General features: G+C 36.7%; 1 protein-coding gene and 7 gene segments (V, D, J or C); 1 reads left to right on the top strand and 7 right to left on the bottom strand.

Annotated features, from left to right (window-relative positions):
• Positions 1 to 32: 32 nt before the first annotated feature.
• LOC106951616 (Ig heavy chain V region 6.96-like) lies at positions 33 to 506 on the bottom strand. The segment is given in 2 exon segments: positions 33 to 373; positions 458 to 506. Coding segments are annotated over 2 exon segments (366 nt in total).
• Positions 507 to 1,560: 1,054 nt separating this feature from the next.
• Positions 1,561 to 2,027, bottom strand: LOC106951612 (Ig heavy chain V region 6.96-like). The segment is given in 2 exon segments: positions 1,561 to 1,874; positions 1,958 to 2,027. Coding segments are annotated over 2 exon segments (363 nt in total).
• Positions 2,028 to 3,099: 1,072 nt separating this feature from the next.
• Positions 3,100 to 3,543, bottom strand: LOC106951611 (Ig heavy chain V region 6.96-like). The segment is given in 2 exon segments: positions 3,100 to 3,413; positions 3,495 to 3,543. Coding segments are annotated over 2 exon segments (363 nt in total).
• Positions 3,544 to 6,022: 2,479 nt separating this feature from the next.
• On the bottom strand, positions 6,023 to 6,640 carry LOC106951615 (Ig heavy chain V region 914-like). The segment is given in 2 exon segments: positions 6,023 to 6,474; positions 6,577 to 6,640. Coding segments are annotated over 2 exon segments (354 nt in total).
• A 3,854-nt stretch (positions 6,641 to 10,494) lies between these two features.
• Positions 10,495 to 11,084, bottom strand: LOC106951614 (Ig heavy chain V region 914-like). The segment is given in 2 exon segments: positions 10,495 to 10,924; positions 11,004 to 11,084. Coding segments are annotated over 2 exon segments (366 nt in total).
• Positions 11,085 to 11,925: 841 nt separating this feature from the next.
• Positions 11,926 to 12,419, bottom strand: LOC106951617 (Ig heavy chain V region 914-like). The segment is given in 2 exon segments: positions 11,926 to 12,288; positions 12,374 to 12,419. Coding segments are annotated over 2 exon segments (363 nt in total).
• A 2,725-nt stretch (positions 12,420 to 15,144) lies between these two features.
• On the bottom strand, positions 15,145 to 15,728 carry LOC106951649 (Ig heavy chain V-III region BUT-like). The segment is given in 2 exon segments: positions 15,145 to 15,555; positions 15,668 to 15,728. Coding segments are annotated over 2 exon segments (357 nt in total).
• LOC106951648 (gastrula zinc finger protein XlCGF57.1-like) lies at positions 15,468 to 21,478 on the top strand. Of its 3 annotated transcripts, none has more exons than XM_015039298.1 (3): positions 15,468 to 15,485; positions 18,761 to 18,895; positions 18,984 to 21,478. In XM_015039298.1, exons 2-3 carry the CDS (start codon positions 18,873 to 18,875, stop codon positions 20,326 to 20,328), a joined length of 1,368 nt encoding a protein of 455 aa, XP_014894784.1. In that variant the 5' UTR covers positions 15,468 to 15,485; positions 18,761 to 18,872; the 3' UTR covers positions 20,329 to 21,478. The 3 variants fall into 3 exon arrangements, with proteins under 3 accessions (XP_014894784.1, XP_014894783.1, XP_014894782.1); XM_015039297.1 differs by lacking the exon at positions 15,468 to 15,485 and adding an exon at positions 17,063 to 17,271; XM_015039296.1 differs by lacking the exon at positions 15,468 to 15,485 and adding an exon at positions 17,063 to 17,427.
• Positions 21,479 to 21,594: the final 116 nt, after the last annotated feature.

The raw sequence follows: 21,594 nt of genomic DNA, 5'->3' as shown, positions 1-21,594 counted from the left end.
CAGATTAATGTTTATTGTTGCTGGAGGTTTTTGTACAGCTGCTCAACCAACTTCAGTCACTGTGTCTCTCGAGCGCAGTAATAAACAGCTGAATCTTCAGTCTTCAGACTGTTCATCTGCAGATACACCTGCTGCTTGTCGTTGTTTCTGGAGATGGTGAACCGGCCTTGAACTGATGGAGAATATCGCTGGGTGCTACCACTGGGCTTAGTTACGAGAGCAACCCACTCCAGTCCTTTCCCAGGAGCCTGTCTGATCCAGTGCATTGCATAATCTGGGAATGTGAATCCTGAAGCGGTACAGGTCAGGGTGTGGGATTCTCCTGGTCTTTTAGTCACTGGTTCAGATTCTGTTAGAGTCTGAGCATGGCTTCCTATTATAACAATTAAAGACGTAATTAATATGTTAGTAAGATAAAAATCAAATATTTTCAAATAAATTCAGGGTAAATCATCACCTGTCCAAAAGACAGTTAAAAACAGCAGCACTGTCATGTAGTCCATCATGTTAACCTCAGTGTCTCTGTTCTCTGTAGGAACCTGCATAAATACAGCTGAGCTTTACATTAACTCCTCCTCACAGGAAGAAACGAGGCACTAAGAGAAATTTGAACATATGGATGAAAAACTATTGATCTAGAATCAGCATTTGTGTGACTTCTGCAGAATGATAGACAAAACTGTGTTGCTCAGTTGAACACAGGAAATTAAACATATTTATTTATTTTTCTTGACCGATTGAAGATTAGCTTGACTGGTATTATTTACAATTTTTGTTAGGTATTCTGACTTTATTTCTGCTGTTATTGATGATTATTCTCAAACCTTCCATGATCAACAAAAAACAAGGTTACAACAAGAACATTTTGAAATTAATCACAGTAACTGTCCATCTATTAAAACTGTAGACTCTTAAATGTTTAAGTCTTGCTAACATCAGTGATCTGAGGACACCTTCTGGTGAATGTTTGGTGATTTTGTTCATCTATAAATCTGGTTCGTGGATCAACAGTATAAGGGTGGACTTGTTTATTTATTTAGTAAAATTAAATAAGTTCTAGATAAAAACTGAAATCAATGTTCAGAAAACACTGCCAATATTTTCAGATTACTTTCAACAAAGATCAAAAGCTGTTTTTCTGTTCTTTTTATCCCTGCACCTACTGAATATTTTATAAGAGACAAATGCCTTTAGAGTTAGACATCTGTAAGTCATGATAATTAATATTGTATTTATGGCTAGTGTTCACTAGGTTGTGCTCAAAGAGAGAAGTCCTAACACCCTTATTTTGTGAAATATAATAAATAGATTAATTATGAAGTTATATAATTCATTTTGTATAAGTGCCTCACAGATGCACTCATATTTCTTCACATTAGATTGGATTTATGTTGTTAATGATAGGATAGAGATAATAATAATGTTTCATTCTTTACTTTGTCTCAGTGGTTCAGTGTAGTCGTTTTATCTCAGTACAGTAACAATCCCTCACAATTACATTGAAGACTTCCAGGCTTGAGGGGACTTGAGGTTTTTGTGCAGCTGCTGCATCACCTTCAGTCACTGTGCATCTCGAGCGCAGAAATAAACAGCAGAATCTTCAGTCTTCAGGCTGTTCATCTGCAGATACAGCTGCTGTTTGCCGTTGTCTCTGGAGATGGTGAACCTGCCTCGAACTGACTGAGAGTAGTATGTGTTGCCTCCACCATAATTGACAGCTGCAACCCACTCCAGTCCTTTCCCAGGAGCCTGTCTGACCCAATGCATCCAGTGGTCACTGAATGTGAATCCTGAGGCTGTACAGGTCAGTTTGTGTGAGTCTCCAGGTATTTTAACCACTGACTCAGATTCAATCAGACTCTGACCTTCAACACCTGCAAACCAAAGAAGCAAAACTGTAATTCTTATAATAAGAAAATTTCTCAGACAGATGAATGCTCTTTTAGTAATTCCTCACCCATAAAACAGAGGGCAACAATAAACAGTCCTGATCTGAGATCCATCATGTTTCAGAGTGGCTCTATGTTCTCCAAGAGCCGTTTCTCAGTAACTTAACTAAATCTGGAAGTTGAAGGTTTTGCATTGACTCCTCCTGCTGAGGAAATGAAACTCAGAGCTAAGAAGAGTTTAACAATTTTCTCACTTCTCTTTAGTATTTGATCCTTCTACAATTTGGTCATTAGAGATTAGATTTATATTCTTTACATACATGATTTCTTCATCACATTAATAAGTTATTTTCACTTTGTGTTATTTTTTTAATATCTGGCCTTTTTGTCATTATTTTTTGTGATAACTTTATTTTATTTAAAGGAAGTCAGGTTGAGATGAGACTTTGTAAAAGAGATAATAGCAACATCTTTTTTTTACAAATCGCCAGACAAATTAGAACTATTTAAAATAATCATTAATACATAAAAGGAAAGCAAAATAGCAAAGCATTACAGAACACTGTGATGGATGGATGGATGGATGGATGGATGGATGGATGGATGGATGGATGGATGGATGGATGGATGGATGGATGGAAGGATGGATGGAAGGATGGATGGATGGATGGATATTTTGCAAATTAAATAAACTCCATGACTACAATATGTGTGACTGTTATTTAAAAAGGTGAGGGGAGTACTAGATACAAATTATTTTATCAATATTATGTTTTGGTTGTTTATTAATTCATTGCTTAAAAAACACATTGAGATGGGAGATTTTTCGATTTTGATTTTGTTGGATAACAACAAACCTCAGGTCAAAATTATTTTAGAACTTTCTGGGTTTCTTAATATTGTGAAAATGATTCAAATAAAACATCAAAATTATATTATGAACAAGAAGTTACTTGTGCTCAAACTTTTTTGTAATAATGGACATTTATTGACCTAATTTCTCTCACATACACCTTACATATAAACAAAATGGATCTTCTTGCAATCCGAATTCAGTCAGGTATGATCGAACACAAGCCTGTTATGCTTATTCTTATCTTTGTATCAGTGTTAGGTTGTTTACATTTACAGTCTTACACTGACAGATATTAAAAAACTCTGTCCAGATGAAGGCATTGAGGTTTTTGTACAGCTGCTGAACCGACTTCAGTCACTGTGACTCGCGAGCGCAGAAGTAAACAGCTGAATCTTCTGTTCTCAGGCTGTTCATCTGCAGATACAGCTGTTGTCTGCCGTTGTCTCTGGAGATGGTGAAGCGGCCATGAACTGACTGAGAGTAGTATGTGCTGCCACCGCCCGGGTGAATTAAAGCAAGCCACTCCAGTCCTTTTCCAGGAGCCTGTCTGACCCAGACCATCCAGCGGTCACTGAATGTGAATCCAGAGGCTGTGCAGGTCAGTCTGTGAGATTCTCCTGGTCTTTTTACTGCTGGTTCAGACTCTGTCAGAGTCTGACCATCAACACCTATAAAACAACAAATGAAGCACAGTTTTAGTTTGGTGATCATTCACTAAAGACAGATTAAGTTCTGTTAGCATTTCACACCCATCAGAGAGATGAATAAAAGGAGAAGTGTTGATCTGTAGTCCATCATGATCCAGTGTGCTACTTGTTGTCTGACGATGGTCATATATTCATGGCTGGAAGTGACTGAAGTTTTGCATTGACTCCTCCTGCAACAGAGGGAGGAACACAAGCTTGGACTGAACTATTAATATAATAGTTGCTATTATTACCATTTCATGCATTTTGACAGTTTTTTATCTTAACTGAATGAATCATTATCTTTCTGAAATCTAGTCATCGAAACTTTATTAATTATGCTGATAACTACAAGAAAAAATTAAAGAAAATTATCTGGCTGGCAAATTAAAGAAAAATAAGCAAAAATAGACTGTATAACAAAAGTTTCATATTTACATATACTTTAAAACGTAAAAAAAGAGGTTTGTTGTATTAGGTTTATAAATTTAGCTTTTAAAATTTCAACTCTCAGCTTGCTTTTTCAGGATTATTTGAAAACTCCTATGTAAACCACTGGTTCAGTTGTGTTCATATTTGATCACCAGTACCAGTAACAATAAATAAGCTTAATAAGCAGCCATTAATAATGACATTTGCATATTAAATAAAATGCAATGTAAAGTTAAATTATAAGCATAGAGATTCTACTTCGTCTAAGTTGTTGTAATTTTTAAATGATACATTTATCGTAAAAAGAAAAACTATGACAGTATTATATCTGTCCATAAATACCTACAACAATGCATAAACTGGGCCACAAGCTTAACCCAAACAAAATGTTTTCTTGTTTAACTGAATGACAAAAGCAGCAGTCTCATCCTTTACTCCATTACTCCACAGACTTAAAAAAGACGACATCGTTCTACAGAGATCAAAAGACTGGGAGTACATGAGTTTATTATCTTTAATATGAGAACTTGCAGAAAACAAAATTCTCTAAAAGTCACAATTTAATTCCCCAGCAGATACTTAGGCATACCACCCTCAGAAATGGTTACATGCCTAAGTGTTCCTCAAGAATGAAAATGTAAAAAACATATTTTTAAGGGTGCTGCATATTCTTTCAAGGTTATAAGACTGCTGTCATTTCTTCTCAAACTTTAAAAACATTTCCAAAAGTCTTTAATTGAAGTACACAAAAGATGACTATGTGTTAGAGAAAGTACTCTGTAAAGTAAAGAGATCACCTGTGAAATGAAAACAAAGATACAGAAATGTGTGTTCCTGGCATTATTAAGGTCTGAGGCCCCCTGGTGGTGATTTGCTCCAACATTTATTCTGATTCTCTGGGGTTTTTGTTCAGCTCCTCATATAGTCTGTGTCACTGTGGCTCTCTGTCTTGCACAGTAATACACAGCAGTGTCTTCTGGCTGCATGTTCTGTCCATTTAGAGTCACTCTACTGTTGGAGGAGTCTAAGTCGACACTAAACTTGCTTTGTAGCGAATCTTTGATAGCTGTGTCTCTACTGATCCACTCCAGTCCTTTTCCTGCAGGCTGTCTGATCCAGTGTGTGTAGTCTCTATCGATAGAATAAGAGACATGACAGGTGATGCTCACGCTTCTCCCAACCTGCACAGTCATGGAGGGCGGCTGGTTCAGCTGTTCACCTTTTAAACCTGCAAAGAAGGATTTACTGTGTGAGATTTTTAACACAGACAAATTGATGGTTGTAAATAATCCAGAAAGACTTACTTGATACAGAAACTAGGAGCAGAAGCAACAGGGTTGAGGAGAACATGATTGCTGCAGGTGCAGAGAGAACATCTGATCCTCTTTTAAGGTGTGTGAAGTGAACTCAAACAAGTCACATGATTTACATAAAAAGACAGCGGGAGGCGTTAACTTAAGTTTATCTGAGACGAAGACAAATCTCTGTTAGAACACAAACATGAACTCCTAACATCTACTACATTAATGGGATACAAGGGAACATGGCATTATATATATATTTTTTCCCCTTTTCGGATGAGATTACATTGGTTAATCTCATTGCTATTATTTTATGTTTTAATCCACAAATGTGGAGAACAAACTGAACATCAAAAGATAACTAAGTGATAAAGGATTTATAAACAAAACTGGAAAAGTCAACAAATTAATGTATGTTTTTGGTGAAAACAGTTTTGGTGGTTTAAGTCTATTTAATGTTTTGTGTTGCAATTGGCAATAGTTTTCATTATTCAAATGTTGAGTATTTTACCTTTATGGGTCCACTATGACACATTTCAGTAAATGTTTCTGCGCAAGATTTTATATTAAAACTTTTGATGATTATAAGTGTGCAAAAAAATCCTAAAATACATTCATATATTTAACAAAAATGTGTTAGTTGTAGAAGAAGTAGTAGTTTGTTGTTGTGAATTGGATTCACAGTCTTAATTAGCGTGCATGACTCATCTTCACAAAGAAAATTCATTTCTCTGTTATAATGTTAAGTTCACAACAATTTCCTCATATCATTGAAATTATATTTCCATTGAACTGATTAACAGAAAACATGTCACATTTTATTTATTAAATTCACATGGAAACAGTTGTATGTTTTGCATTTTTAATTATAGTTAAATTACTAAATAAATTCAAATACTTTCATGTATAAATATGTGCATTGTGGGATGCATTTCTCATTCATCTTTTTTCTGTTACAGATTCATATCAGGGGATTTTGTACAGCGACTGAACCGACTTCAGTCACTGTGGTCGCCGAGCACAAAAATAGACGGCAGAGTCTTCAGTCTTCAGACTGTTCATCTGCAGATACACCTGCTGTTTGCTGTTGTCTCTGGAGATGGTGAACCTTCCTCGAACTGACTCAGAGTAATATTTGCTTGTGACATCGATAGTTGAAACCCACTCCAGTCCTTTCCCAGGAGCCTGTCTTACCCAAGCCATCAAGTAGCTGCTGAATGTGAATCCAGAGCCTGTACAGGTCAGTTTGTGTGAGTCTCCAGGTCGTTTAACAGCTGGATCAGATTCTGTCAGAGACTGATTATCAACACCTGCAAGGAGAAGATAAGAGTTTGAAAAACTATCTGCATGTACAAACTGAAAATTGATCTAAACTGAGAAAATGTGGGGGAAAAAAAGCTTGAATATTTCACCTGCAAAGCAGATAGTTAAAAGGAGCAGCCCTGTCCTGTAGTCCATTCTGCTAAACAGGTTCCTGTTGTTCCTAGTCAGCCCACCTACAGTCAAATATATACAGTAGCTCTGGATGACATCCTGCACTGTACGGCTCCTCCTGATTGGACAAAGACTAAGCAGCATATTTGTTTTGTCATATTTGTAGTGTCATATTTGTCTACCTTAATTAAAACTTCTTCTTTTTATGTAAATTATTGGGTATTTGGATGCTATTCTTCAAATAAAATCTGTGAAAATCTTATATTTATTTATATGAAAACAATGCATGTCATATTACAATTCTTAAGGCCAACAAATAAAAAAAATTAAACGGATGTGTGACCAGAAATGAACAATAATCATTGGTTTAAAAACCAAACATCATGAATAGATTTATTTATTTAACAAATTTTTTGTTGTTTCATACAATAAATTTGGGTGACATACAATAAAGAAATACCATTGCTTCCAAAGAGACGCTGTTTCAAATAGGGAATATGTGAGAATGCCAATAAATAGTCAGCCTGACTGAAAATCTGAGAAGATATAAACTATTGACTGATAAGCTCAACACAAATACAATAAACACCAAAGAAAATCAGAGAGTAAATATATAATGCCAATGAGCTCATTTATTCACGTCTGCAACACGAAACAAATATGAGAAAACACAGATTATATTTGTTGAAAATATTCATCACTTCTTGAAAAGTAAATGACCAATTATAATGTTTTCTATTAATGCGTAGACTGAGTCGTTCTACGGTCAGCACTGCCACCATCTGGTGACAGAGAAAACATTCTCTCTTGTCCAGCCTCTCCACCTGCTTTTGCCACAGTAATACACAGCAGAGTCCTCTGGCCTTAAGCTAGACAGTTTCAGGTTCATCATGCTGTTGCTGTTGTCTCTGGTGATTTGTGTCCGACTTTGTAAAGTGCTCAAATAGCCGGTTCCTCTTGCATTATGATAAATACGTCCCATCCATTCCAGTAATTTTCCCACCGGCTGTCTGATCCAGTGCATATCATAGGACCCGAATGAGAAGCCGGATCCTCTGCAGGAGAGACTCAGAGTCTCTCCTGGCCTTTTCATCACTGCACTGGAGGGAATGGACTCCATTCTCTGACCTGTAGAACCTGGCAGGATTATGGAAACACAAGGAATTACACTGGTGAAATTGAGGATATTCTCCAGAGGATGTTCTTTAGGATCTTCTTCAGTTTTACAGAAGAGAATGAAAATGTAAATATTGTTTGGTGAAAGAAAATTTAGAAAGTGGAAGAACTCACAAGGCAGAGACAGAGCAAGCAGCAGAAGAATGAATGAACTATGTTGCTGTTCATTTCCTTCAGTGTTGTGGTGAGAAAATCTTTAAATGTTTTGTGTTTTGTTTGGATTTCATTACATCTGCTGCACAGTAACACAGACATATTAAGTACTAAATAAGACTAACTCTATCTCTTAATTCATGTCTGTACAAAAGAGATTAAATTAAACACAGTTTTGTTTTTCCTAAAAAAAAAAACTGCTTATTATGAAAAACTGTTTTATGGAGAACATATACTTTATGATGATCACCATGCTTTTTCAAGCACCAAAAGTTTTCCTTATTTGTTCCTTCTTCCTCTCTCTCTCTCTTTGTGTGTCTCCACATTTAAACCAACATCTCAGATCCACATGGGTTTGTTGGCATTAGATTACATTTACATCCCTTAAAACATTTTACTTTAGTTGTTTATTCCTCTCCTTCTCTTAGTATATCTATTTACATGCAGCTATTATATCGTTGTCAGTGTCACAAAGGGGAAAAAAGCTCCGGGGACTTGAGGTTTTTGTGCAGCTGCTGAACCAACTTCAGTCACTGTGTCTCTCGAGCGCAGAAATAAACAGCAGAATCTTCTGTTCTCAGGCTGTTCATCTGCAGATACACCTGACTTCTGCTGTTGTCTCTGGAGATGGTGAACCGGCCTTGGACTGACTGGGAATGATATGTGAGGCCACCATCACCCCTGATATCAGCGAGCCACTCCGGTCCTTTCCCTGGACTCTGTCTTATCCAGGACATCCAGTAGTCACTAAATGTGAATCCAGAGGCTGTGCAGGTCAGTTTGTGGGATTCTCCAGGTCTTTTAACCACTGGACCTGATTCTATCAGACTCTGGCCATCGACACCTGTTAAACAATGGAGGCATGAAGTAAAGTTCTTGTTAGAAAACAGTTTCTGAAAGACAGAATAAAGCTCTGTCTGCATTTTCTCACCCATAAAGCAGATGATAAAGAGAAACATTACTGAGTTGTAGTCCATTTTGGTCCAGTGTGCTCTTTTGTCTCTGACAGTGTTTTTACAGCCACACATATGTGGCTGGGTTTAAAGATTTGCATTGACTCCTCCTGACAGGGAGGGAGAAGAAATAACACATAGATTTGTATGTGAAACTCATTCTATGACTGGATTTGCTGCAGCTCATATAGTTTCATGACTCTCTTTCTTTTTTTCACCCTAAAGTGGTCAATTGAGATTATTCTGCTGATGTTTTCTCTCACTGAAAGATGTCAGTGTTAATCAGCAGTCAGACCAAAAATGTGAGAGATGTAAGAGATTTAAAATAAAGTTTATTATTGGAAAACTCATTTCAAGACTTGAGTTTTCCCAGTTTAGGATGCTGGATTTTATGCATGTTTGATCAATGCTATATGAGTAATTATTTTTGAAAGACAATGTTTTCTAATTTTAGATAGTTTAGTCTAAAAGCAGCTGTCAGAATAATTAATGAGCATGTCCCCAGTTGACATATGAAACAAAGTAATATTATAATTGTCACACCTGCCTTTTTGTGTGTGTACATGTTTTAATATTTATCTACTGAAGAGTAAATTAAGAAAATGTTATTTCATTTAAAAATATCCTACTTAAAAAAACAATACATTTAGTTTTTTTTATAAAGTTTTGATCTTCATTTAATACCAATATCTTCAGCAATATATTTTAGAGATATTGTTAAATATATTGCTTAAAGACAGTAATGTCTTAAAGATATAGCTATTTCTTATATATCAAGCTTAAAGTCAAGAAAAAATTAAACCAAAACTGCAGTTAATGAATCTTTTTTGTAAGTTTTATTCTGACTATAGTCAATATATGTCAGTGTGATATAAACTTATAGATTAGTTAGTTATTCTAATATTAGAATAGCTGAACAAAAATGGGAAAAAATAATTCATGAAAATCTATAGTCCTATTGTTGTTTAGTCAACACTGCCACCATCTGGTCATTGAGGAAATATTTTTCAGTGCAGGTTTTGTTCTGTCTCTCCACCTACTTTATTACTTTGCTTATGTGGCATAGAAATATACAAAAGAGTCATTAGCACTTAAAAAGTCAGTGTAAAATACATCATGCTGTTGCTGCTCTCTCTGATTTGTATTTTAAACCTGTTACAAGAACTTGTTCCACTTCCCTCTATGAAAATGTAGCCCACAGTTTGTCTGATCCAGTTTATTTGACAGCATCCAAATGAGACGTCAGATTCTTTACTGAAAATCACATGCTTAGAGTACAAAGCTGCACTTCTTTGTACTGGAGTTTTTTAAATATAAATTATAAATATTTTGTGCTAAATATGTAAGGAGCTTAAACAGATAAAGCAATGTATGATTTATGCATGATACAATTCTTAAGTTAGATACATTAACCAGTTGTTAGAATTGAAACATCATCTTACACTTTACCTTTTCTTTACTTATTTTACAAAAAAAGCTGATTTTGAAACATTCGTTTTCCCATTGAGTGAGCAGAAATCTATTCATTATGTTAAATGTTTTGCACTTTATGCAAAAGTCATAGCTTTTGCATTGAAGCTTATTTTTAAAATGATATATTTTAAAATAAAAAACATAAACTAAAGAACTGTCGGTTTTACAGACAAGTCTAACAAAGAAAATAAAACAATCCACTAGATAACTTTGAGTGGATTGAGGTTTTTGTACAGCTGCTTAAACAACTTCAGTCACTGTGTGTCTCGAGCGCAGTAATAAACAGCAGAATCTTCTGTTCTCAGGTTGTTCATCTGCAGATACAGCTGATCTCTTCCATTGTCTCTGGAGATGGTGAACCTGCCCTGGACTGACTGTGAGTAGTACTTGCTACTACCACTGCCACTGCTGATAAAAGCGATCCACTCCGGTCCTTTTCCAGGAGCCTGTCTGATCCAGGCCATCCAGTAGCTGCTGAATGTGAAACCAGAGGCTGTGCAGGTCAGTTTGTGAGATTCTCCTGGTCTTTTCACAGCTGGTTCAGATTCTGTCAGAGTCTGACAATAAATGCCTGTGAAGCAGAAACATATAGTCGTTGTAAGAAAATAGTTTTTCAAAACCAGATTAAGGTTCTGTCAGCAATTTCTTACCTGTAAAGCAGATGATAAAAATTAACAACCCAGATTTGTAGTCCATCATGTTTCAGTGATTCTTGCTCTCTGACAGCATTTCCACAGTCCCACTAATAAAGCTGGAAAACACAAAGTTTTGCATTGACTCCTCCTAGCAGGGAGGGGGGAGTTCAAACTCAGATTTGTGAGATTCATTCCCAGAAGTATGCATTGATCATGTTGATTATTAGAGGGTTAATTGTACTTATAGACCAGTCATTTTCAGAAGAGTTGGGTTTAGTCACAACAAATAAGCTTATTTGTGTAATATTATGGGAAGACAGAAGTAGACTTTGGTTTCAGGATAGAGTGTACAAATACAAGTTGTATTTGTTACCATGGGGAAATGTCATGAGAAATGTTGAATAACATGATTTGACTCTAAGACAGTGAAGAGAATTTATTATAAAAAAAATAGTTAATAATGTGATTTATGGGGATTTATGTGAAACTCTTTTATCACGTCTTTATATAGTAACAGCCATTAAAAGTGAAACTTTTATGTTTTCAAATAGTGACACTGAGTGGTACGCTGTGTTTTTCCACCATAGCTGCAGATTATGCATAAAATAATTAACTTTTTACAGATCATGTTTAAGGGGATTCTTCCATACTTTAGGAAATGAATACCTTCAATTGTTTTCAGAATAAACTTTGAAACAAATTAAATGACAAAACGATTTAAAAATCAATTCATCATTTGTTGATAGATTGTAGATATTTTGCGATTTCTTGGCATCAGATCCAATATTTCCGACTTTGGTAAAGTGGTGGAAAAGAATACATTTAGTGTATGAATTTATTCCTCTTAAATCTCAGGATCACTGTTTGGTGTTGTGGAAACTGAATCTTAGTTTTGCAGACAGGCTTCACAGAGAAAATAAAATACTCCACTAGATAACTCTGAGCGGATTGAGGTTTTTGTACAGCTGCAGAAGCGACTTCAGTCACTGTGCCTCTCGAACGCAGTGGTATACAGCAGAATCCTCCTTTCTCAGGCTGTTCATCTGCAGATACAGCTCATCTCTGCTGTTGTCTCTGGAGATGGTGAACCGGCCCTGGACTGACTGTGAGTAGTACTTGTCGCTACCTCTGCCACTACTGATTTGAGCGACCCACTCTGGTCCTTTTCCAGGAGCCTGTCTGACCCAGTTCATCCAGTAGCTGCTGAATGAGAATCCAGAGGCTGTGCAGGTCAGTTTGTGTGATTCCCCTGGTTTTTTATCCACTGATCCAGACTCTGTCAGAGTTTGACAATAAATGCCTGTGAAGCAACACAGTAAAATTAGTCTAGTTGTTGTTATAAAAGTTTCAAAAGGGCAAAATTAATTTTGTCGCCAATTTCTCACCTGTCAAGCAGATGATAAAAACCATCAGCTCATGTTTGTAGTCCATTGTGTCTCAGCGTGATTTTGATTTTGCTTCTCTGACAGCCTCACCTGTGACCACAGTCATATAGATACAGCTGGAAGTAATTTAGCTTTGCATTGACTCCTCCTGTCAGGGAGGGTGGACCTCAAACTCAGACCTCAAACCCTAAAAAACACATTTTCTAAACAGTCTGACACAACTTTTATGGTGGAATTTAGTTATCTCTCTAATAATACATAATTAAGTTAATAATAGTGATGCATCTTTTGTACTACTATGCAAAAGCTAGTAATGTATGTTTCTATTCAGTCAAGTCAAGTTGCTAAAACCGATGCATGTCTAGAAATTAGACAGGTATCTCTCAAAAGACAATTTGACAGTGGACTTTTATGAAAGTGAACAAAAAAATATTTATTTACATTTTGTGCAGAAATGTCATGTTATAACTTACAGTAATTCCATTTATTTTCTATGGTAATAAAATGTTTTGGATATTACGACCAGAAACTGTTGGTATTTTAATATTTTTTGCCGTGAAATTTACGGACTTTTTTTTAAAGTGTATTCATTATTTATTATTTATGAAACATCTCTGTTTCATAGATAGAGCCTTCTTATAATTGTTGTTCAGCTTTTTGCATGTTTTTACTGATATTTTAACAATTTATCTTTGCGGTGGAGCTTCAAGTATTTCATGTTTGAAGGCGCCTTTGCCACCAGACAAACCTTTAGCTTCCTTCAGCTGGTTTACTTCAAGATGTGATTATTTCTTCTTAAAGATAAAAGAAGCATGTTGGACAATTAAAATATTACTTTAAACCTTAATCCAGGCATTACCAGCTTAACTGAATTCATATAGAATTTTTATTTTCAGAAGATTTTGGCTTAGACACAATATATTAAGTTTATTTTTACAATATTAAATGGCAAGAGAGAAGCAGAAGCTGTCATATGTAGGGTATATTTCTTTGTCACAAGATTGTTCAAGGTTAATCAAAAATAAAGGTCTTCATACATAGAGGAGAAGCAAAACAAATATTTTTCTTAAAGCACACTTTTATGGAACCTCTGCTAACAGGAAATCCTAAACAACATCTACTAAAGCTCAGCGTTCTTATATTTTTTGTGTGCCAATAAATGCCTTGTGAGGAGTTTTTGTCCAGCTTCTGTATTAACATTGTTATTGGATTTATTGGATAATCTGAAAGCACACCATGTTGTTGTTGTTAACTCTGGTGATTTTTTTTACATTCATCAACACAGTTTTACTGGTGGTTCTGAAAAGGCATTTTGCAGGCCTCAGTCAGTCAATTTATGCAAAGAAATTAAAATGGAAAACTTTTTTTTCCATGTTACACATCTGAGTCATGTTTCCTTATATAAAACATTTAAGCTGGTTGGACAGTGATAAGAAATGTTCTTCTCTTCTTCTTCAGTCCTAGTGTCAGAGTTTAGTGTACCTACAGCAATAGCATTGTTTGTTTTATATCTGTGTCTCACAAAGAAAAGAAAATAACCCACAAGATAATCCTGAGGGGATTTGAGGTTTTTGTACGTCAGATTAACCGATTTCAGTCACTGTGTGTCTCGAGCGCAGTAATAAACAGCAGAATCTTCTGTTCTCAGGCTGTTCATCTGCAGATACACTTGCTGTTTGTTGTTGTCTCTGGAGATGGTGAACCGGCCTTGAACTGACTGAGAGTAATATATGTTGTGATCATTATAATGAGCAGCAAGCCATTCCAGCCCTTTTCCAGGAGCCTGTCTGATCCAGTTGATGTAGTAGCTGCTGAATGTGAATCCAGAGGCTGTACAGGTCAGTCTGTGAGATTCTCCTGGTCTTTTAACCACTGGATCAGATTCTGTCAGAGTCTGACAACAAACACCTGTGAAACAAAGCAGATAATAAAAATATAGTTGTTAGAAAACAGCTTCACAAATGCAGATCGAAGTTCTCTTGACATTTTCTCACCCGTAAAGCAAATGACAAAAAACAGCAGACCAAATTTGTTCTTCATCTTGTTTCTGTGTGATTCTTGTTGTCTGACAGCCTTGCCACAGTCACACAAATAAACCTGGAAATTGTTCAGCTTTGCATTGACTCCTCCTGCCAGCGAGGGTGGAGTTGAAACTCCAGGTTTTTGAGGTAAACACAATTTATATATAAAAAAAAGTCTCCATGTTCTGAAAACTGTAACTTGTTGAAATAGTTGTAGAGTAAATGTACTGGTTGGCATGGTTTTGTTTTATATCTTCAAATCTCCAATAAAAACATTGTCTAATGCAACCTGAGGAGCTGGAAGAACTCACCACAAAGACTGAGAGCAACCAGAACAATGTGAGTTCATGTTTTCACTTTGCTGAAGTCACAAAACTTCTGACTTCAGTTCAGGTTTCAAACTAGGAAGTTTTAGAGATGGGTTTTATAACAGTAACCATTTGATGCACAAAAACATTAACACATTATTTTCTTTTAATAAATAAAACTTGAAGGAAAAATGCTGTGAGTATCTGGGGACGTTTTGCTTATAGCTGGAGTTGATAAAGGACTCGGAGACGAGCAAGAAGAAGGCAGGTGTATGATGGAAAAAAAAAAACATTTATTGATTAACTCAGCTTAGACAAGGGACAACCCAGACATGAAGAGCAACCAATTCTTGCAAATAACCTGGGAACCATTTACACAAACAGCAGTAACTTCAGAGTAGTGGGGAAGAGAACATAATGCATTGAAGATGTGTGAGAAAACCTGAGCATGATGGAGCAGAGGGAAAGTGTCAAAATTAAGACTCCCTTCAGATAACTTTGAAGGCGCTGAGGTTTTTGTACAGCTGCTACACCAACTTCAGTCACTGTGTCTCTCGAGCGCAGAAATAAACAGCTGAATCTTCTGTTCTCAGGCTGTTCATCTGCAGATACACCTGATTTCTGCCGTCGTCTCTGGAGATGGTGAACCGGCCTCGAACTGACTGAGAGTAATATATGCTGCGATCATCATAATGAGCAGCAAGCCATTCCAGTCCTTTTCCAGGAGCCTGTCTGATCCAGTTCATCCACCTGCCACTTATTGAGAATCCAGAGGCTGTGCAGGTCAGTCTGTGAGATTCTCCCTGTGTTTTAACCACTGACTCAGATTCGGTCAGAGTTTGCCCATCAACACCTTTGAGGGGAAAAAAGAAGTGAAACAATCTTAGCTTCATCTTATTGCCTTGATAAATGTAGGCAAATCAAACATTTAATTGAGAAAATCTGATAAAACTTTAGTATTTCACCTGCACAGCAGATGAATAAAAGCAGCAGTCCGCTCTTGTAGTCCATCTTGTTAAACTGTATCTGCTGGTCTCAGTTCATCCCTGTTAACTTAAATACACAGATGTAAGGAGATTTGTTTTCCATTGGCTCCTCCTCCACAGCAGATTATGGATAATGACACTGTTATTTTACAAAACAATTGTATTTTCACAATATTCAGAAACACATTTACCCTAAATAAAACTAGAAGCCTTTTTTATTATAATAACTCTATTCTGAAACCCAACTCAATAAAAAAGCCCCATGATTATATTCCCTTACACTGCAAAGCAAATATGGTTAAATAAGAACATTTAAATGTCCATTTCCCTGAGAAATATAATTCACATCACATATTTTGCTGCTTTATGCTATTTATGGGGTGCTTCTAAATTAGAGACGCCCTATTTTCAGCAACATAACCATCGTTATTGGAAAAAAAAAACCATTCTATTTATCTCCACCTATTTTGAACACTGAATTTTTCATGCTGCTGCTTTCTCTGATGATTTTTATTCAGCCCTGAAAACTGCTCAAGTAATATGTTCTACATTATTCTGTTTAAGTGTAGCCCACACATTTAAATGTGTTTCTGATGGATTTTCTGACCTAGTTGATATCACATTTTCCAAATGAGAGGTTGGATCCTTTCCAGTAGTGAAAAAGCCTGAATTTCCACAACATGTCTTATCATAGACCTGAGTGATACTCTCTCAATAACAGACACAACATCTGTTGCTGTCATGTTGTTAATGACTGTTTTTTTCTGTACAACTGTATGATGTACATCATTATTACTATAACTGTTTGCTTCTACTGCCACCTCCTGGTCAAAGTACAGACCTCTGTTCATGTTAAATCAATCTCAACATTTTTTTTCTTGCAAATTTTGACCCATTTTTACGGAAGCGCATTGCTATCATGCAGGAAAAAAGAAATTTCGATCGCTATCTCGTTATAACGAGCTGAATATGAAGATAGTTCCTCTACAGGTCAGACTAAATGTCCTGGCAGATGTTTTTTGACCACTAAATAAATTCATACTTTTAGTTGAATGAGTGCTTGAGATAAAAGAGTCTTAAAGAGCTGAATTACATTTCATTGTCTGACTTGGTTCAAAACCACTGTTAGTCGTTTATTGATGAAAAAAAGAACAAATACAATCTTGGGAACCAAATAAGTGTATTTTTATTATTATTATTATTATTATTATTATTATCTAACCTTGAATTTAACTTATCAGTGTTACCGATAATGAAAAAGTTATTTTATTTCATTTAAAAAAATAATCTACTTCACATGGTTCATTTTTGGTTCGAAGGCTTGAAAGTAGCCTTTTATTTTGAAAGTCAGAACTTTACCGGACCAGACTTCCTCTCAGTGTAGCCACACCTCCACCTCCACACAAACACACGATCCCAGCTAGGCTTTTTCCCTCCTACATTGTGTGTAAATATATGTTAACTATACCTCCTCGTTTCTCATAAGGAAATGTGAGATCTCTGTGTATTTACTAGCTTCTGATGATTGAGCCAGCTTGTCTGCAGCAACCAGTTTCTTCCTGCATCACGAGCAAAACAAGCTGGTAGGAGATGAATTACAGGAGGCTAACTCTAGAGTCACTACTGACCTTTCTGTTTATTTAGAAAGACACTGAAAATACTTCTCACAGCAGTCGGGACATTTATCAGGCACTGGAATTTCACCAGCTTTTTCTGCAAGCATCAACAAATAATAAACAGTAAGAGAAAAAACAACAAAAACGTTAGCATTAGCAATAGCTGCATGTAATCAACACTATAATGCAGGCCTCAAAATGAATCATTTGGATGTTTTGAAGTGAGGTTTTTGTGCTGAAGTTTTTACCAGTAAATATATTATCTAAAATAAACATCATAGTGGAGGAGCACATTGCTTTCTCTGTGTAAATGCTAACGACTAGCCATAGCAAAGCACATTGTTCTGATCTCAAACTTTTCCAAGCTATTGATTTGTATTAAGTTAAATAAACCAGTGCCTCTGTCAGTCTTAAACAAGAATAGTAAACCACAATAAAAATCGGTACACACACATAATCACCTTTTCACTTTTGCATCAGATGGTTTCTTTGTTAAATCTAGCAATGACTAAATCACATGTTCTGCTAGACATTTCACAACACATTTCCTTTATTTTATGCTTGTAAAATACTTTTCACACATCGATCTACTTTGATCTACACCCTTTTTTAGTATATATATATATATATGTTTGAGTTTTTGCTCTTGTTTAAAGATGCTGTAATAAGCCTGATTTCACCCCAAAATCTGTAAAGTTAATTTGATTCTTCAGTATACAAGCAAGAGTGAGCTGTCATACAGGGATACAAAGGATACAAATTAGGGATAAATTCAAGTATTGATTTGCGAGTTGTTCCTTTATTTGGGCTATAAGTGTGTTGTGGCTTTCTAATAAACATGCTTGTAAAATGGTGGAAGTGTAAAGCCCACAACAGCTACATCTGCTCTCCAGGCTTTCCCAATTTTCTCTGGATAACTTTACCTATAAAAGTTACCATTCATAGACATTCTAAATATCCACTCTTTTTCTGTGTCACTACTTTGAAATCTTGATAACTCTTTAGTCCTGGTTCTCCGATTGTTCTTAAATTTGATGCCGTATCTTGATGAAATGTTTTTTGTAGGCTTTGCAGCTTTTGTCAAATCTTTTAGTAGGATCAAGGGAAAATGGCTCATAGTTATGCTTAACTATTATCAACAAGAGCATCTTGTTGATAATAGATAATTAGATTATATACTCAAATTTTAACCTCAGCTGCCAGATAACAGTAGTGAACATTAGCTGCTCTGCTATTGTAAGGTAATATTCAGAGATTATTATAGTCTGGATATTTGTGTTTCATTCTTAGACTTGTTCATTTAGCTTTAAGTCTAATTTCATCAGCTTATCAGTACATGATAGTGGTACCTGTCATACTTTGACTTCATTACCAGCCACCATAATAGGAAATATACACAAATAGTTCAAAAAGTGTGAAACATAATATATCTATTAACATAGCTGACATTTTCCAGCTTCACAGAATGAACTCCAAGATCAACAGATGAACACCAGGCTGCATGTATTTCATCGGACACCAAGAGTAAAACTGTCAGCTGTTGGAAAATAAAGCTTTTACTGGGCTTTATGTCTGCTTTCAGGACCATGAGGTAAACACCTGTAAAAAGAAGATGTGTAATTTTTCTCAAATCCCACTAATGTCCTTTTTTTTTGGGGGTGGGGGGGTATTTCCCTCAGATCTTCCGCAGAATTACATCCGTCAATGTCTGCGGATTCTCGTGACCAGATTGTCTCGCAGCAAGAGACGGAGTCCAACCATGAAGAACCAGAAGCAGTTTGGCCTAATGAGACACAGAAGAAACCAAAGTTTGCTCAGATTAAAGAGGAAGACAAGGAACTGTACGTCCGTCCAGATGACCAGCAGCTGGAAATAAAGCAAGAGATTGAGACTTATGTGGAAAATTCTTCAGAAGAGGAAACGGACGAGAGCGACGAGGACCAAAGTGGGAATGAACTCCTCTCTCAGAGTCCCGTTAAAGCTGAGTACCAGGACCCGGAGATCTGCGGTAAAAGTGTGCTGCACCGCTGCGACATCTGCGGGAAAGAGTTCAGGAAAAAAAACCATTTGACCGATCATAAGAGAACTCACACGGGTGAGAAACCCTTCCTGTGTGGGGTCTGCGGCAAATGCTTTGGCCGAAAATACGGACTGAACAGCCACATGAGAACTCACACGGGAGAGAAGTCGTATTCCTGCGACGCGTGCGGTAAAGCCTTCAGCGACAACGGTCAGCTCAACACTCACGTGAGAACTCACACGGGCGAGAGGCCGTACTCGTGCGAGTTCTGCAGTAAAAGTTTCAGTCAGAACGGCCATCTGAAGGATCACATGAGGATCCACATAGGAAAGAAGCCTTTCCGGTGCCGGCTCTGCGGCAAAACCTTCATGAGAAAAAACTGTCTGAAGTGTCACATGGTAACGCACACTGGCGAGAAGCCCCACAGATGCGAGCTGTGCGGCAAGTCTTACGGCGTCCGCGCCAATTTGACGGCTCACATGAAGACGCACACGGGCAACAGGCCTTTCACGTGTCTAACCTGCAAGAGAAGCTTCATTACGAAGTCTGCCTTGAATTGCCACATGAGCACCCACTCGGGTGAGAAGCCTTTTTCATGTCCCACCTGCGGGAAGAGTTTCAGAGAAAAAACCTTCATGACGGTCCACATGAAGACGCACACGGAGGAGAAGCCTTTCTTGTGTCCCATATGTGGGAAAAGGTTCAGTCAAAGAAGGTATCTGACCAAACACAAACGGGGTCACACAGACGACAAGCCGTACACCTGCGAAGTGTGCGCCAAAGGCTTTTGCCAGAGCTGTGATTTGAGGTCTCACATGAGAACTCACACTGGGGAGAAGCCTTTTCCATGTCTCACCTGTGGAAAACGTTTTGGTAAAAAGAGTAACTTAAACATCCACATGAGAACTCACACCGGTGAGAGGCCTTTTCCATGTCTCACATGTGGGAAATGTTTTCGAGAAAGAACGTCTTTGAACAGACACATGGAAACTCAACACCCCTGAAAAAGAGGCGGCTTGACTTCCATGTCTCTGTTGAGCCTAGCTTGATATTAATAAATCTCAGTCCAGCTTTAAAAAGCTTTTTTTCTGGATGACAGACTGACTAAAACCAGCTCTTTCCTCATATATGAATGTCACAAGATATGGCTTCACCTTGGTCAAAGAACATCATCAAAATTATTTTATTCAGTAATTTAATTTAAAAAGGAACTGTGTTGATTGTATAGATTAACTCAGATTGATTTATTTCAAGAGTTTTTATTCTGTTTTTGATGATCATGGCTGACAACTAACACAAACCAAACTACAAATTACCTCAGCATCAGAATATTACATAAGACCAATAAAAAAAGATCTTTGAGACAAATGTTGGTTTGCTAAACTGCACAGTGTAAATATTTTACTGTGGCTCCTTTTGCATGGATTACTGTCTATCATGCTGTGTGGTACAGAGGCAATGATCTTGCAGTTCTGCTGAGGTGTAAATGAAGCCCAGGTTGCTTTAAAAGTTGCTCTCAGTTCAGCCACATTATTGGATTGATTTCCCTTACTTTCCTCCTGATAATGCTCTCCATGGCCTTTAGATCGGGCCTGCTTTCTGGCTAATCAAGCTGGCATTGGCAGTGAAGTCCTGAAAAATGAAATTAGCATCATCATAAAGCTAGTCTGCTCCCTTTGCTCCTTTTTGTACCGTGCTTTTTTCTTCCACTTAACTTTCCATGAAAATTCCTGGATACATCACTCTGTGACTAGCCGGCTTCTTAAGCATGTACCTTTTGTTTCTTAACTCCCTTGTGCAGACTGTCTACGAGCGGCAGCTGGAAATTTGTAAAGTAAGAAGTCTTTCCTCTTATTATTTAGGTCATAAAAATGTTTAAAAACTTCTTTTTCAATCGGTTCATGTAAGCCATAAGTGAAATCAAAGAATCACAGAAATGACTGCTTGAAATATATCAATCTGAGTTTAATGGATCAAGTTTTACACTGAGTTCTTTTACTGAAACAACGTTTTTGATAATGTTCAAATTTGTTTCAAATCTCCTGTATAAATGTGTGATGTATGATGTATGACTCTGCATGTTCTCGCAATATTATGTTTTGCCTTCAAATAAAGGAGCAGCATATTTTGCAAATATTTTGGATAAAGAGGACAGATGGTCCCTTTGGTGTTTTTTTGGTTTTTTTTTCCCAAGCTGCATGTGAGGTGAGAAGTGTTTTAAATGAAATGACCAACAATAAACTAAACAATATCTGTTCTGTAAATCTCAT

The sequence above is a fragment of the Poecilia latipinna genome, unplaced genomic scaffold (genome assembly GCF_001443285.1).
Source record: "Poecilia latipinna isolate Pla-1442-1.1 unplaced genomic scaffold, P_latipinna-1.0 Scaffold466, whole genome shotgun sequence".
NCBI classification, from domain to species: domain Eukaryota; kingdom Metazoa; phylum Chordata; class Actinopteri; order Cyprinodontiformes; family Poeciliidae; genus Poecilia; species Poecilia latipinna.
The sequence above is the reverse complement of the archived record's forward strand: the minus strand, read 5'-3'. Positions and strand labels throughout refer to the sequence as shown.

Coding starts and splice junctions, on each gene's coding strand:
- LOC106951648 (XM_015039298.1), top strand. CDS start 18,873: ATGTCTGCTTTCAGGACCATGAG. Junction 18,896..18,983: donor TCTGCTTTCAGGACCATGAG/GTAAACACCTGT, acceptor TATTTCCCTCAG/ATCTTCCGCAGAATTACATC.